At 37.7% G+C, this 17,482-nt stretch overlaps 1 protein-coding gene across 1 annotated transcript in view; it reads right to left on the minus strand.

Annotated features, from left to right (window-relative positions):
* Positions 1-17,482, minus strand: part of Stk31 (serine/threonine kinase 31) — a 68,995-nt gene that overhangs the window by 8,224 nt on the left and 43,289 nt on the right. Inside the window, 5 exon segments of the mRNA XM_050126619.1 lie at positions 10,804-10,926; positions 12,310-12,459; positions 14,027-14,113; positions 14,277-14,402; positions 15,604-15,729. Coding sequence (XP_049982576.1) covers positions 10,804-10,926; positions 12,310-12,459; positions 14,027-14,113; positions 14,277-14,402; positions 15,604-15,729 — 612 coding nt within the window.

The raw sequence follows: 17,482 nt of genomic DNA on the forward strand, positions 1-17,482 counted from the left end.
ATTGTGGATAATAGAGTGAATACTTGTGAGCTATTATTTATGGATAATTTACATTGGTATAGTTTTTGTATATTGATACAAGTTCAAATTATATTTGTTATTTCTGTTTACAATATTTGTACACTTATGCAAAGTTATTCTGTCAGACTGTATACATGCATGTTCCTACCTCTGTTTAGGACATTTTGTATATTAATACAACTTTTAGGATATAATTTCATATTGCATTATATATTATTCTTACCTCTGATCAAGATACTTATACATTGTTTACATTTTGAGGTCACTGTCCTCATTTGCTGCACATTTGTTTACAGATTATTTAACATTCTGACATGAAGTCTTAGTCTTTAAGTTAGGCACGTATCAAATATTACAGGTCAACAGTTGTTCATGTTTGTTATATACATAGATTAATTAGGTTCTTTAGATACACAGAGACTATATTCTGCCTAGATAGGTAATCTTCAACCACTTCAAGGATCTGTAAAACATGTCATTTAAATAACTTAGGGTTCTGTTGACATGAGACATGATTGCTCCTGACAGCACCAATCTATTCCTGAGAGAATGTTCAGCACCAAAGACACTCCACTCAGAGTTTGTTTTCTTCTTGGCGCAATTGGCCTCTGGGCAAGGAACTGCCCATGCCTCAACCACTGACAAAGTACATGCTATCCAGACTAGATAAGTAGGACATAAGGAAAATAACTGCCAAACCTTTCCAAGATAGGGTAAGAAGAGTTAGTTCTGAAAAATTCCCTGCCTCTGAAAATGGTCTGTCAGTTATTGTAGGCCCTAGCCAAAGTTGGTTGCTTCAACGCTGCAAATAAGACAGGTAGCCAATTGTCTCTGTCATATACTGCTCGACTCCCTTCTCAGGACTTCAATGGGGTTGAAGATTAGATAGTTGTAGTTACCTTCCTCTTATGATTTAGCCAAGCTTATTTCCAATGCAAGACTTATACTCTTTGAAATAAAATGTTTATTAAAACATTTATCAAGTGTTCCTTGCTTAATATTGTTTGTGTTGTAATTTTATATTTGATATCTGTTCCTATTGCATATAGTTTGATATTGGGTTTGGATCACTCTTGTTTAGAAAAAAGTGGGAGGTGATGGGGAAGCCTTGTTAACAATTATCTTTAAGAGGTGGGACCAAGTTAGGGTGTGACTTTCTGGGACCCGGAGAAAAATGGGAGCATGGCTCAGGTTCTCTCTCTCGTTCTTTCTCTCTCTCTCTCTGGTTCCCTGAACTTGGACTTCTCGTTCCGGTTTCGTGAGTTTTCCCCTTTATAATAAATAAAAAAAATAATTGTTTATCTTTTAGCTATCCTGGTTATTTCCCAAATCGAGTTAGCTTCTACATTCTTCCTACTATTTTTCCTTCATCATCAATCCAATATTAATCACTAGTCTTACTCTCCTTTTGTTTCTTCCACTCAAACCCACAGTAATTAACATCATAGTATACCCTGTACTATGGAGTGTCCTTTATTTGATTAATTACATTTTTCAAATTTATTTACTTTTCATCCCAGCACCATTTCCCTTCCTATCTCTCCTCCCAGTCCCTCCCTCTAACCCATTTCTTCCCCCAACCCACTCCTCCTTCATTTTTGTTTAGGAAAGGGCAGGTCTCCCATGAGTATCAACAAAACATGGCATAACTGGATTAATTTTAAATGATGATGGTTAATTGACTATTATTCTAAGTTCATAGGGAATCGAGCTTTTGACAGTGATCTTACAAAGAGTAGTCTATTTTCAGGGTAGTACTAGAGACTAGAGGCCTGAACACTAGTCTAACAGTAAAATGACACTTCAGCCTTTGACAATGTCATTCTTCTTGAACACACTTGCAAATACTTCCACTAAAAGAAAGTGGGTATTTTTTAAATCCAACCAATATCATAACTCCAATTGTGCAAAAACACAAGAAACATGAAAAATTAGGGTGACAAGACTCCTTCAAAAATTGTTAATTCCACTCTTAGCATTCTCCAGCTATCTGTAGTTCTTTGTCTAGAGACGAAGCCCAGTGAACTTTCCACTTCTGTGTTAGTGTGTAGGAAGAGCCCTCAATTGGTTATCTAATATCAAATGATCAATCCTGATACCATATACATGCAGATTACTTTATACAGACTGAGTAAATTGTATTTATGTATTTAAGGAATACACACACACACACACACACACACACACACACATTCTAGAGCTTCCAAAACCCTTTTCTCGAATTCACAAGTACTGTATGCACATGGTACACAAGGATTCATGCAGGCAAAACAACCATACACATAAAATAAAAATAAACAAAATCTCTTTAAAAATTAATTAATTAAAAACAAAACCAGCTATCTTAAAAAAAATAATTTAATGATATGCATTGGGGCCTTGGTGAAAAAAGAACACGCTAAACACAAATCAGAATTGTAAAGAAATGAGGTCAAGTTAGGTGCGGTGGTGCTGCACACCTTTAATCCCAGTACCTAGTAGGCAAAAGCAGGTGGATTTCTTTGAGTTTTAGCCAGTTTGCTTTACATACCAAGCTCCAGCCCAGACATGGCTACAAAGTGAGACTCTATCTCAAAAAAAAAAAATAATAATAATAATAATAAATAAATAAGAAAGGAAAGGAAAAAGAAATACAAAAATATAGTCCAAATGGAAACAAATAAACGAACAAAAGGCAATAAAAGAACTGATGAAACAAAGATTGGTTCTTTAAAACAATAAATAAGAAAGGCAAAGTCTCAACTAAACTAACTAAAAGACAGAGAGAAAACCCAAATTAATACAATCAGAAAAAAAGGGAACATTACCAAAAATACTAATAGAACGCTTTTTTAAATTTAATTTATTTATTTCATTTTACATTCCACCCACAGTTCTCCCCCACTCCTCCCCCTTCTACCCCCCCCCATCCACTCCTCCCAATGAGTAAGGGCTCCCATGGGAAGTCAACAAAGTCTGGCATATCAAGTTGGGACAGAACCAGGGCCATCACCATTAAATTGGAAAACCTCAAAAAAAGTAATTTCTAGAAATAAACAACCTACCAAAAATTAAACCAAGATAATATAACTTTTTTTTTTTTTGGTTTTTCAAAACAGGGTTCTCTGTAGCTTTGGATCCTGTCCTGGAACTAGCTTTTGTAGACCAGGCTGGCCTTGAACTCAGAGAGATTCACCTGCCTCTGCCTCCCGAGTGCTAGGATTAAAAGCATGTGCCAGCATCGCTTGGTCAATATAAATAATTTTAAAATAACTATAATAGATACAAGATTGAAGTCATTTAAAAAAAAACCCTCAAAACTCAAAAGATATCTTCAATGCTGAAATATACTTTCACATGTGAGTATTGCCAAAAGGCCAGAAGCAATTCTAGCAGATCTTCAAAAAACTAATATCAATGCTTCCCAAACTATTCCACTAAGTAAAATTAAAGGGGTACCATATATTCTATTTATGAAGCTAGGATTGCTGGGTACCCAAACCAAACTAGTGACCACAACAACAACAAAAGAAAATTACACCTAAAGAGCATCCATGCAAAAGTGAACAAAATTTACAAACCAAATTCAAGAACACATCAGGATCACTCACCATAGCTCTATTCCAGACATGCTGGGAAGGTTCATCATATTCAAACCAGTAAATGTAATAAAAGGACTCAGAGACTATCATCTCAATGAATGCAGAAAAGGCTTTTGACAAAAATCCAACGTTCTTTTAGGATAAAAAGCCCTAGAGAGACTAAGAAGGAATATATACCAACACAATTAAGGTGATATAAGTCGATATTCACTGTCACACTACATAGGTGGAAAAACTCAGTACACTCCCACTAAAATCAAAACAACATAAAAATATCCACTTTACCCACTCTTATTCAATACAATGCTTAAGGTCTTAGCAAAAGCACTATAAATAAAAAGGATACAAATCAGAAAGGAAAAATGCAGTCAAAAGTGTATTTTCAGGTGATATAATTCTATCCATACTAAGGAGACTCTGAATAATCCACTAGAAAATTCCTAGATGTGATAAACATTGTCAGTTGATAAACATTGTCATTTAGTTAAATGGCAGGATTTAAAATAAACATATATCCCCCTACATGCCCTTCACATGTATCAGTAACAAGATGAGAAATAAACCAAAAGATACAAATCTCTGTCAGGCAGTGGTGGTGCACACCTTTTATCCCAACACTTGGGAGGCAGGCGGATCTCTGAGAATTCAAGGCCAGCCCAGTCTACAAGAGCTAGTTCCAGGATAGGCTCCAAAACTACAGAGAAACCCTGCCTTGAAAAAAGTACAATCTCATTCATAATTTTAAAAATCCTCCTTGGCGTAAACTGAACCAAGGAAGTAAATGACCTCTACAAATAAATTTTTTTAAACTCTACAGAAACTAAACCATCTCCCATGCTTGTGGATTGAAAGTTTTAACATATAAAAATGGCTATATTATCAAAAGCTATCTAATGATTCAATGTATTCCCAGAAAAGTAAAACGATGCTAATCTCTCACCCAGAAAAAAAATAAACTCTATATAAGATCTGAAACTCTGAAAATGTTTAAAGTAAAAATGTGGGGGGTGGGGGGGCTAGGGGCTAGAGACATGGCTCAGCTGTTAAGAGCACTGGCTGTTCTTCCAGAGGACCTGTACCCGATGGCAACTTACAACTGTAACTCCAGTTCCAGGGTACCTGACATGCTCATACAGATACACATGCAAGTAAAACACATAAATGGAGGAAGGGAGGGAGGAGAGAGGAAGGGGGAGAGGGAGAGGGAGAGGGAGAGGGAGAGGGAGAGGGAGAGGGAGAGGGGGAGGGGGAGAGAGAGAGAGGGAGGGAGGGAGGGAGGGAGGGAGGGAAAAATTTTTAAATGACAGATTAAAAAATAAAAGCCCAGCAGTAGTGGCACATGTCTTTAATCTGACCATTCAGGAGGCAGAGGCAGGTGATCTCTGTGAGTTTAAGGCCAGTCTGGTCTACAGATCAAGTTCCAGAAGAGCCAAAGAAACCCTGTCTTGAAAAACTAAGAAACAAACAAAAAATAACAACAACAACAACAACAAAAAAGCAAAAGGTAGGCAAAATACTTAAAGATCTAAGTATAGGCAAGAATTCTTTAATAGGACTCCTGTCACTCAGGAAACAATGCCAACAGTTAACAATGGTGACCTCATGAGATGAAAAAGCTTTGACACAAAAAAAGGAACTGGTTATTTGAATAAGAAAGATAGCTTTCATGTTCTAGTTAGTGTTTTTTTTTTTTTTTGTTTTGTTTTGTTTCCTTGACACAAGTTAGAGTCTTCTGAGAAGAGGGTACTGTAAACCTCTTGAAACACAAACTGGCTACCCTACCACACACACACACACTCATTCACTCCAGGCCATAAAACCATTCCTAGCCTCTGGAGGTGTCAGCAGCTTGACCCTCAACCCCAGACTTCACAAAAGGCCTTTCCCAGCCCCTCAAGAGTGGCTAAATTCTGTCCTACGGGGGCAGGGCATACACGCACGCGCGCGCACACACACACACACACACACACACACACACACACACACCAAGATCAGTTAACAAAATCCCTCCAATCCCAGGCCACCCTAGAAAGCTCTGCCTGCCCCAGAAGGAAACCCTATATAAAACTGCCTCCTGTTCAGTTCTTTGCTGCTTCCCTCCCAAGAAGAGGCAGTCACCGTTTTATATCTTTTCTAATAAATCTCTTGTGTGAGGTTTGTTGTGTGATGTGACTTTGTGGTATTCCTTGGTTCCCAACTGCCAGGATACCTCTCCCCTCAGAACTGTAACACTTACAAGGTACCTCAATTAAGGAAATGCCTCCATTAGACTGGCTCATAGCCAAATCTATGGAGCATCTTCTAGATTAGTGATGTGGGAGGGTCCAGTCCATTGTGGGCTGTGTCATCCCTGGGCAGGTGGTCCTGGAAGCTATACGAAAGCAAGCAGAGCAACCTAGCAAGCAGTGCTCCTTCATGACCTCAGCTTCAATTCCTGTATTCAACTTCCTGTCTTGGCTTCCCTCATGAAGGAAGTAAGCTATAAAATGAAATAATAAACCATTCCCTCCCCAAGTTGCTTTTAGTCTGGTGTTTATCACAGCAAAAGAAAGCAAACTAATATATAATTGAGTGGAAGAAGTCTTTGCCAACTACAAGTCTAAGAGGAGATTAATATCTAGAACACAGAAAGAATTCATCCAAGTAAACAAGAAACCAAACAACCCAGTCCATAAATAGGTTTCATAAAATGAATAGATTGTTATCAAAAGACTGTAATACACAAATAACTAATAAATACATTTTAAAAATATGTTCAATCCTGTTATGGTCCATGAAAAATCCCATAAAAGACCACCAAACATGTATGCGATCAACAAGAGCACTTAATTCCTACATGCAGGGCTCAGATCATCTAACAAAGTGGTAAAATGGCGACCCCAAGCAAAGCTCACAGGCTCCTTATGCAAGAACAGGGGAATTCCAGGAAGAGGAGGTTAATCTGGGGGCTGATTGGTGGGTCTCAACAAAAAGTTTACGGGTTGCTATAGGATTGGTTGGTGCCTTAGTGGTTAGGGGCTTTCCAGCAACAGAGTGGGAGAAGCTATCTTTAGCTATCTTGAGATTGCATAAGGCTGCAGGGTGCTTACTGATTATTGGTTGTCCCTGAGTTGTGGTCTTTCCAAATCCTGCTTGTTCAGTTCCAATAAACTAAAACTGGGGCCTGGTCCCTGGCAGGGCTATTAGGAGCCTGGCATGGCATTGGTTTGGCTCCTTGGCTCTCTCAAACCCCATCTGCCATCAGAGAAATACAGATTAAAACTACACTAAACTGCTAGCATACACCATTAATCCCAGCACCCTGGAGGCAAAGGCAGATAGATCTCTGTGAGTTCGAGGCCAGCCTGGTCTATAGAGCAAGTTCCAGGACAGGCTCCAAAGCTACAGAGAAACCCTCCCATGAAAAAAGAATAAATTCTCATCTCAACCTAGTCAGATTGGCAATCATTAAGAAAACAGCAAGTGCTGAGGTGACAAAAGGGAACCTTCACACTGCTGGAAAAATATAAACTAATCCAGGTACATGGAATTCAGTATGGATATCCTCAATAAATAGAGATCTACCATAAAACCCAGCTGCATCACTCCTGAATAGCCCAAGAGCTCAAAATCAGCATATCACTGTCAACTTCATGATTTAGAATTACCTACGAGACATACCTCTGGGAACAACTTTGAGAGTTTGACCAGAAAGGTTTAAATGAGGACCCAATCAATAAAAGTGGTGCCAATGAAGACTGAGAGATACCTTAGCTTGCAAAGCATTTGCAATATAAACATAAGGACCCTAGCACCAACATCAAAAGATGAGGCAGTGTGTGCCTTTAATCCCAGTGCTGGACAAATTTGGCCATTTCTTGCAATCTATCACTTCTGCTTGTCATCTACACACCAGAATTTAAGACAAATACAACTGGTGTCATCTTGAGTTCTTCATTTATTTTTACCTAATTATTTCAGATTAGAAATACCACTGCACATTTTCCCCCTTTGGTGGGGGCATTTGCCTATGTCACCATAAATATGAAATAAAGTATCAGGCTGATGGTTATAAGTAGGGATCAACAGCATGGAGAGGAACAGCAATGCAGTATTAACAGCAGCTAGAGACCAGGGGAAATGCAGAAATGCTGAACTTCTGGTCTGAAAAAGAAAACAGGAACCCTAACAATGGGCACCAGGCAAGACAGTAGGAAAAAAGGGAGGGGAGATTTTCTTCAGTAGGGCTTTAAGCAAAAAGAGAAAAGGAAAATTATGGCAACCTCCATGAGTATTCCATTTGGCAATCTGTGAAAATACAGATTAAAACAGGAGATCGGCGATCTGTACAACAGACAGATACTAAACAAGAGCCTTTGTACTTTTTAAATTATTTGTCAGTGGTGTAGCTGGATTTTTATATTTTCAAGCCACAAAGGCCTTCCCCCATCTCCACTGCCTGAATAAGCGATAACATTGAGAAGTTGGAGACTCAGTAAACTGGTTAGGACCTGAACAGACCTGGAAAGCCCAGGTCTATGTAGCAGGAAATGTAAGCAAGCTGAAAGAAAAGCAGCCTGACCTGAGGAGGAGCCAAGGAGCAGAGCAGGAAGGCAAAGGCAGAGAGCACACAGGGCCACTACTTGCCTGTGCCTTTTCCCTCAGCACAAACTTTAGGCTGTTTCCTACACTCTCTGAGTCCCAGACACAACTCTAAATGCCTATCCCCAGCATCTCCCACACCTACACATGCAGGAGCAGGTTTGCTTCTGGTGACAGTAAATGCATAATGAGGGAAAACACAGGCTCAGCAGGTATGAGCTAGAGGGTAGTTTCTACATTCAAAGAGCTCCAAATCTACATGGGAAAATGCTAGCAAGAATTCAGCTAGGCAGTGGTCATGGATGCCCTGGTAGGAAGGGCAGAAAAGAGCTCACTTTCCAATGGCCTTCAGAGAAAAAAATGGGATTACTATCTTGAATACATAAGGAACTGAGAAAATCTAAACACAAATGTGGAATATACAACTCTTCAGACCAATATCTGGCTGTGGAGCTCAAGTCCACTCCAGCAATTCACCCTGATAGCATTATCAAAGAGAAGTAACACGAAAGATAAGGGGCAAACCAAAGAGGTAATTAGTTACAGGAGGTTAAATAGTGACATTATGTCACATGCATGAAAACTGATGTGATTTGGAAGGTACTATTTGATATCTTCACAAACGAACAGACAAAGTTTTACAGGGTGGGGGAAGAATCTGAATTCTGTAGCTGTTTAGATGGAATAGTCTATACTTGTTTGAATATTTTATACTTCCCTACTTTATTTTATATAATATTAAAGCATTTTTCTCTAAAATCAAGAAGATAAGGGTGTCTACTTACAACCCTTTTATTCAATACAGTGCTAAATTCTTAGCCGAAGCAATAAAGCAAGAAAAGAAATAAAAGGGATACAAAAGCAGAGAAGTTTAAATTATCCATCTACAGACGATATGACCCATATTTAAAAGCTCCTAAAGAACTCACCTGAAGAAAAAGTTAATAATCAGAACACAACCCATCTAAAACCAGGCAAAAGTTATGAAGAGATTTTAACAAGTATATAGAAAACAAAATATGTTCAAAATAATTACCTATATGGGCATGTATGCATGTGTGAAATGCATGTGCCTGTTGCATGCTGAAGTCAAATGAGAGTGTCAGATCTCCTAGAATGTTAGTTACTCATGGTTTGTGAGCCACCATATGGTTTCTGAAAACCAAACCCGAGTTCTCTGCAAGAACAGTGTTCTTATAAGCATTGAATCATCTCTCTGAGCCATAGTTTTATAATTTTAAATTTCCTATTTTCTACTAGTATATAAAAAAGATAATTACATTGAAGTTAAAACTGCTACCTTGATATATACATGTTAGTTTTAGAAGATTTTATGTATATTCCTTAAAATATTGTACATTGTTAATCATTTTATCTGCAAATAAACATGGCTTCATTTCTTTGCTTTTAAATTGAATGGTTCTTTCTTTTGCTCATCTGTACTGGCAAACTATAACTTCTGCCCCAAATCTGTTTTTCCATACAAAATATAAGCCAAAAATTGTTCTTATATTTTTAAATATTTAAAGGAAAAAATCAAAGAAATACTATTTAATAAGATATGAAAGCTACATAAAATTCAAATTTCAACATCCACTAATAAACTACTATTGGAACAGGTCATATTCTTTTGTTTATGCATTGGTGCTGCAGCGGAATAACTCCATACTGACAACACATACCATGCCATAGAGTCTGAAAGTGCAATGAGCTGACCCCTCATAGAAAACATTTGTTCATCCCTGGGCCAGAGGCGCCAGTATAATGTTCACTAGAAGAACAGATAAACTTCCTAATACTCAACCACTCAAATTCTCAATCACTAAACCATCTTTCCAGTCCCCAATCACTCAATTCTCAAGTGATGGGTAACATCTAATATACACTAAAAGCAAAAATATACCTAGTGCTCACTTAGCATTATTTTCCACACATGCATGAATTTCTTCTACATTACTATAAAATAAAATCTTCACTGTCAATACTGACTATAAAAAACTAAGACTATATATCCATCTAAATTATAGAAAGTGTATGGTAGTAAAAAGGGTATTAACAGTCTATGATTAAAAGAACTTTTTTAAAAGAAGTTTTTTAAAAGATGGCTACGTGCTTGCCACACAAGAATGAGTTCCTGAGTTTAAACCACGGAACCCAAGGGAAAAGAAACCCTGGGTCTGACTGCACATACATCCTAGTGTGGGGAAGGCAGACAGGCAGGTCCCTGAAACTCACTGGACAGCCAGCCTAGCGGACTTGGCAAGCTCTAAACAATGACAGCAGAAGGAGCTCCCGCAGCATGTGCTTCATGGTCTTAAAGGCTATTGGCTAAAGGAGCGGAAGGAGCTCCTGCAGCAGTGACAGACCATGTCAACAAACCAAATAGATGACTCCTAGTAACTCATCCAAAGTTGATCCCTGATCCCTACATGCAAACACACAGGTACATGTGTACTCCCACACAAACATAACACACACATATCCATATCCACAAAGTTTACTTTTAAAGTTACACCATTATTCTTCATCCAGAAAAATGGCTGAAAAATCACTATACTTATCCATTTACATTCTGAAACGTATGTAAATTACTGATGATTTTTTTAAAAAAGCAACATACCCATAACAAAAGGCAGCCATAAGCATATAAGTCTGAACTTGCAGAAGGAGGTTTCCCAATTTTCAATTCAGGTGATATCAAACTCAATCCACCAACCATCATGTTCACTGAAGCTCGCTGACTCTACAAAAACAATATTGTAAGCATTTTAGAGACAAAACAGTTGAGGGCTTTGTGTGAATGCCTCTGTTCTCAATTTAAAGTTCTTTTGAAATATGTCATTATTTACCTCTAAAATATCTGTACAAAGAACTGGTACACTAATGTTTTAGTTAGGGTACAATTCATAATAACAAATTCATAATAACTGAGAAGCATAAGCCTACAGCTAGGCTTGAGGATACAGACTTGTAATCTCAGCTGAGGCAGGAAGAGCACTATGAGTTCAAGACCTGTGCTACAAAGATGGTTCAAAACCAACAGTTACTACCCCGTAAGACCCTGTCTTAAGTAAACCAAAGGAAGTAGAAATCCAAATATCTATCCACTAATGAAAACAAACACCAAAGTATTGCATACGCATACAATTAAATACATTTGGTCATAAAAAGAATTATATCCTTAAACATGCAGCAACATACATTAACTCTGAAAGTTACACAAGTAACAAAAGTGATTCACAAAAGGTCAAGTGCTGCCTAATTTTACTTTTATAAAATTACAGAATAAGTGAATCCAGAAACACAAAGTTTATTACTGGCTTCCAAGGCCTGAACAAAAGCAGAAATGAAAATTAACTGCTAATCAGTAACTACTTTGAGGTGTGATAAAAATGATCTGGAATTAGACAGTGGCACCACTTTATGAATATGCTAAAAACTAGACCTGAATTCTACATTTTCTACTACATTTCAATAAAGTTGTGTTTTAAATGAGAATTGTTAATTTAGCCATTCATATCATACACATACTTCAAAACAACAGGCTATATATAATAAACATATACATCTTTGTCAACTAAAAATAAAAAAAAGGAAATTTCTCCCTTGTGATTATATTTCTAGACTTCGTATTCCACATATACAAATAAGAGTATCACATTCTCTTAATTGTCTGGACTTTGTTATCTCTACAAACTGCCTATTGGGAGATAATATGGCACCAAATTAAGTTATGTAGCTGAACCTAGACTTAAACAAAAACACCCATGGTTCTCAGTCTTCTTCTTATATATTAATAATAGAAAAGCATGTATATCTGAATTTAATCTGTGAGAGAAAGGCACACAAACAGAAGGAGGTTCTTATGTGTTTTCTAGCAAGTGTTTTCTGAAAAGAAAAATAATGATCAATGTTGTCAATGCCATTGAGTAGGTTAGACTGTTTCTGTATTTATGGCAAAAACACACAATGCTCATCACAATCTAGATGATTGTTACAAATACTATTTGTACAACATGGCACACCTTAACTGAAAGTGCAGATCTTACAATACATTACCACTTTGTGTGGAAGTTTTGAACCATTTATTAAAAGGTTTCTGTCCAGTACAGCTATGGTATTTTACCTCAGATTTGGTGAAGTCAAAATCTCCAACAATTCCTTGTTCACGATTTAAGGCAAATACATTGTTTTGATGAAGTGATCCATGAATTATGTTAGCATTGTGCAATGTATACAGGCCTCGGGCAACACCTTTCATGACTTTTAAAGCTTCCTACAAATAAATATATATGAAAGAGATGAAGTTTAGAAAATTGACAACTCATTTTCATGTATAAATTTTGTCTCTGTTAAGATTGTCCCAGAAATAAAGTAAAGCTTCCTTCAAATTAAGGATATATCAGAGACAAAGAATTAAAGGCTAGATAAAGCTTAACTATGTGTGGTTGTTTAAATAATAATGGCCTAAAGTTTCAAAAGCCCATGTCAAGCCCAGCATATCTATCTATCTCTCCCTCCCTCCCTTCATCCCCCACCCCAGCCTGTGGATGTATGTAGCGCTCATACATGTGTTCCAGTCACATGCATGCCACCATGCTTTCCCCATGATGATAATGGAATAACCTTCTGAAAATGTAAGCAAGTCCTTGATTAAATGCTTTCTTTTACAAGAAAAAGAATGACCTCAATAGGCTAATGTTGGTTTGAACACTCAGTCCCTAGTTGGTAGACCTAGTTGAGAAGGATTAGAAAAAATGACCTTAATGAAGGAGGTACATCACTCAGGGCAGACTAGAGATTTCAAAAAAACTAGAGTCATTCCCCAGTGTGCTCTCTGCCTCCTGCCTTTCTTTCAAGATAGGAGCTCACACCTTTCCCACCACCATATACTCTCTGGAATTTTAAGTCCAATTAAATGCTTCTTTTAAAGTTGCCTTCCTTATGGTATTCTACCACAGCAATAGAAAAGTTAAGTAATACTCTATGTAACTGGCAATATCATAAGTAGTCTTTGCACACATGCAGGCACATGAAATGCATATGCACATACACACACACACACAACCTAAGGCAACTTAAATTATAAATAATCACCTCATATCTAGAAGAGAATAAAATAATTTTACTAAATAGGAAGAATCAGAACCTCCTCTAAATTTAAAATAAAATCTAAAGCTGCCACTTTCAAAGTATCAACTACTGTCATAGGCAGTTACACATAGCACAGCTTAATGGTTGTTAAGTCTGGGCTCTGGAACCAGAAAGACCAAACTTTAAGTTTCAGCTCTACTTCTGAATGAAGAGGTTCTATACAAATCATTTAATCCTTGTACAGAGCTGATAAAACAATGAAATAGAATAATGCAGGCCAAATATTTGTGCAGGAGAACATGTAGTATTAGGTGTTGCTGTGGGATAATGCTCTTGTACACTGTAAGATCTGTCACTCGTATTGGTTCAATAAAATGCTAGTTGGCCGGTAGCAAGGCAGAAAGTACAGGTGGGGCAACCAGACCAGGAGAATTCTAAGAAGAGGAAAGGCAGAGATGCAGTTACTAGCTGGATGCAGAGGAATCAAGATGAGAATGCCTTACTGAAAAAAGATACCAAGCCATGTGGCTAAATAGAGATAAGTATCATGAGTTAATTCAAGTTGTACGAGCTAGTTAATAATAAGCCTGAGCAGTATGCCAAACAATTTATAAATAATATAAGCCTCTGTGTTTCTTTGGGACAGAATGGCTGCAGGACTAGGCAGGACAGAAACTTCTATCTACAGGGTGTTACATATTAGATGTTAGTTTCTCATTTAATGCATTCCTGAAAATGTTTTTACTTACTTCTGAAGTTAAAGGCATACTAGCTTGAATTGCACTCAGGTTTGCCTTAGGATAATATGGGACCATCAGGTAGGCAACAGGATCAGACTAAGAAGCAAAATAGAAAATGTAACTCAAAGTGAACAATTAACCATTATACATTATACAGTGATTCTATTAACTTTTGTTTTATATCAAGAAAAAAATCACTACTTTAAAACTTACCTTTAAATAAAATCATTTCTTCAATGAATTAACTTAAGAAGTTTACCTTACACAGAAACAGGAATATCAACGGCAGTAATCCAGACTCTTCCTTAGAATCTCCACAAGCTCTATGATAGGAGGCTGCTCTCTGAATCACCCTGCCTTCTGTGTCAACATCCACAGAATAGCTCTGAACAACAACAAAAAAGACATTGGCAATTTCAACATTAAAATCCCATTCTAATTTATTATTCCAACTTAAATATGATAGGTTATTGCATGCAAGGTAAAGTGTATCTGTTGAAATAGGAGCGGCGGGGCTGCGTCCCCAGCACCCCGGCCGCCTGCTAGCTCATGCCCGAAATAACAACACACAAACTGTATTCATTTAAACACCACTTGGCCCGGCTAGTTCCAGCTTCTTATTGGCTAGCTCTTACATATTGTTCTAACCCATTTCTAATAATGTGTGTAAGCACCCCAAGGTGCGCTAACCGGGAAGATTCTAGCCTACGTCCATCCTGGGTCCCATCCTGGGTCAGAGCTGCCTGGGAGAGCGGAGCCTGGCGTCTCTGCTCCAGAGAGCAGAGCTGTCGGGTCTCTCCGGGAGCAGAGCAGAGTCTGACCTCACTTCCTCTTCCGCCCAGCATCCTATTCTGTTTACTCCTCCCACCTATGTTCTAACCAATAAAATGGGCCAAGCCAGTTTCTTTATTAGCCAATGACCTTCCTCCATCATGTATCTATTTTTCTATTTTAAGTACCTTCTCTATGTGCATTGAATACTATAATATGGGAAGAAAAAAAGTAATTCTACCTGTAGCCTACTATACATCCCCATATATATAGCAACTAAGGCCAACTTAAAGACCCTTTGAAATTCATGCACAGTCTCAGCTCACAAGAAGAAATTAAGGGACTGAGGAGATGATTAGTTGTTAAGAGCACTTGGTGTCCTTGTGAAAGAGGAGAGTTTGGATCCCAGCACCCACGTGGAGTCTCACACTGTATGAACAGGTACCAGACATGCATACAGAACAAAGATATACAAGTAGTCAAAACACTATACACATAAATATATAAAATGAATAAAAAATTTGAAAATGAAAATTTCAAAGAAATTAAGCAACCCAAGATTGTGTTGGCAACGTAGCTAAGCTTTCAAGAAACATCTAGGAAAAAAACAAGAATTTTTAAAGGCTATTGAACAAAATGCAGTAAGTTTACCCAAAAAAGAAAATCAAGTACTCTTAGGGAAATGAGAGGAAGGTCAAAATTAGCTCAAGCACAATCATCATGCAAGTCAACTTACATACTTTAGAATAGTGGGTTTGTTTTCTTCTTGCACATCACTACTTCTGAAGCTTCCATAAATCAGAACTTAAAATTACCTTTAAGAGAACTGGCTGCCCATTAACGTCAGAGCACACCAAAGGACGTTTGCTGCTAAGTTCCTTCATGGGCTCAGTGTCAAGAAGGTCTCGCTCTAAGCTCATAGTAAGAAGACCACCAGAATTCTAGGCACAAATTTTTATTACGTTTAGACAATCAAAAAATTCCTTAAGGCTTTCAAATCACCAATATAATCAGAGGCATATTATTAAATGCTACGAAAATCATCAATCTAACTGAAAAATAAAAATGAAGTTTGGATTCTTTTTTGTTTTTTTGGGTTTTGTTTTGTTTTGTTTTCTGAGACAAGGTTTCTCTGTAGCTTTGGTGCCTGTCCTGAAACTAGCTCTTGTAGACCAGGCTGGCCTCGAACTCAGAGAAATCCACCTGCCTCCGTCTCCCAAGTGCTGGGATTAAGGGCATGTGCCACCACCACCTGGCTAAAGTTTAGATTCTTTTTAATACGGTTATGCTATGAGTCACAGAATCGTTCAGTAATTAATTAGCCTCATTTCACAAGGTCAACCCATCAGAGTCAGGGACTCTGTATTAGAAGACTGAGTTGGAATTATTGCCTTGTGAATAAAGTGGCTGTTTTTGCTGTATATTTCTCACCATAGTTTATCCCCATCTGTGACAAATTTGGGATTTATCTCCCACAGTTTAGCACTATCTGATCACTTACTGGGCGAAATTTCCCCTATGTATTTGGGGTTTACTGATTATATCCCGTAGCTATGTGTGAAGAGGATTACACAGTCTAGAAACCTGCATCCCACTACCAGGTCTTTGTTCCTTTATTCAATGAAAACATAGAGATCTGCCTTCCTGCAATTATCTTTATTAGTAAGCATTTGGCCAGTGTTTGGGATCCAGGAAAAAGCATTCCATTTAAGACATTCCCAGATATCCAAGTACATAGAATTACTACATGGCCAAAGCTGTTAATTCATAGCTGTTCAGATAGATAGAAAAAAATAGGCATGCCCTGGTTTATAGACAAGAAAAGTGATGACCTAAACCTAATCTTGCATTGAAAGATTCCTAACTCCTCACAGTCACCTTCACCGCAGTTTACTGATTTTAGTTCAGGAGATTTACTGCTTGTGTCTTACTCTCAAGAAAAACAATTAACCATCTACCCACATCCCAAAGGAAGACAAACCTCCACTGGTGCCTCTGATAGGCATCAAGATTCACACCTGATAATTTAAAGGCTTGGGTCTCCTCTTTGTTTCAACTGCTTAGAGTAAATGGTGTAAACTTCAGATCTAAAAGGCCCTTAGAGCTTGCCAATGGACCAAGTGCCATAAACTTCCCTTGTCTGTGTAACTGGGTTGCCTGGTTACTCTCTATGTCTGCAAGATTTTGTGGGTCTTTATAGCTAGGTAAGAACAGCGAGTTAACAGAAGCTGGGACAGAATCTGGAGCAGAAGTTGGAGCAGATGCATCCCAGAAATTAGCAGAAATAGGAAAATGAAGAAGATGAAGAAGAATGCAGGAGAGAATTGGAATTAGAATTGAGACAAAAATTAGAGCTAAGTAATTACAGACAGGACAGAAGAATTAGAATAGAGAACAAGGAAGAGAGAACAATAAAGAAACATGTTGAGGAGAAATTACATGTGAATTGACCTGGTTTCCCCTCAGATCCCCTTAGTTACTTTTCCTTCACCATCTTGGACACTTGAAGGGGTCTGAGGGGCTGGTACCCCAAATGGCTAGTACCCGTTTAGGTTAATAAGACATGCTTTTAGGAAACTCCAAAACTTACTTGAAAAACCACATATATATCCTAAAACTTAAAATGAAGACAACTGAAGGTAGTTATAAAATAATGAGAAATCTAAATATTATGACTGTTATAAAGTAATCCTA

This window comes from Alexandromys fortis, unplaced genomic scaffold, assembly GCF_014885135.2.
Source record: "Alexandromys fortis isolate MF-2015 unplaced genomic scaffold, M_Fortis_MF-2015_v1.1 scaffold_245, whole genome shotgun sequence".
Lineage (NCBI taxonomy): Eukaryota > Metazoa > Chordata > Mammalia > Rodentia > Cricetidae > Alexandromys > Alexandromys fortis.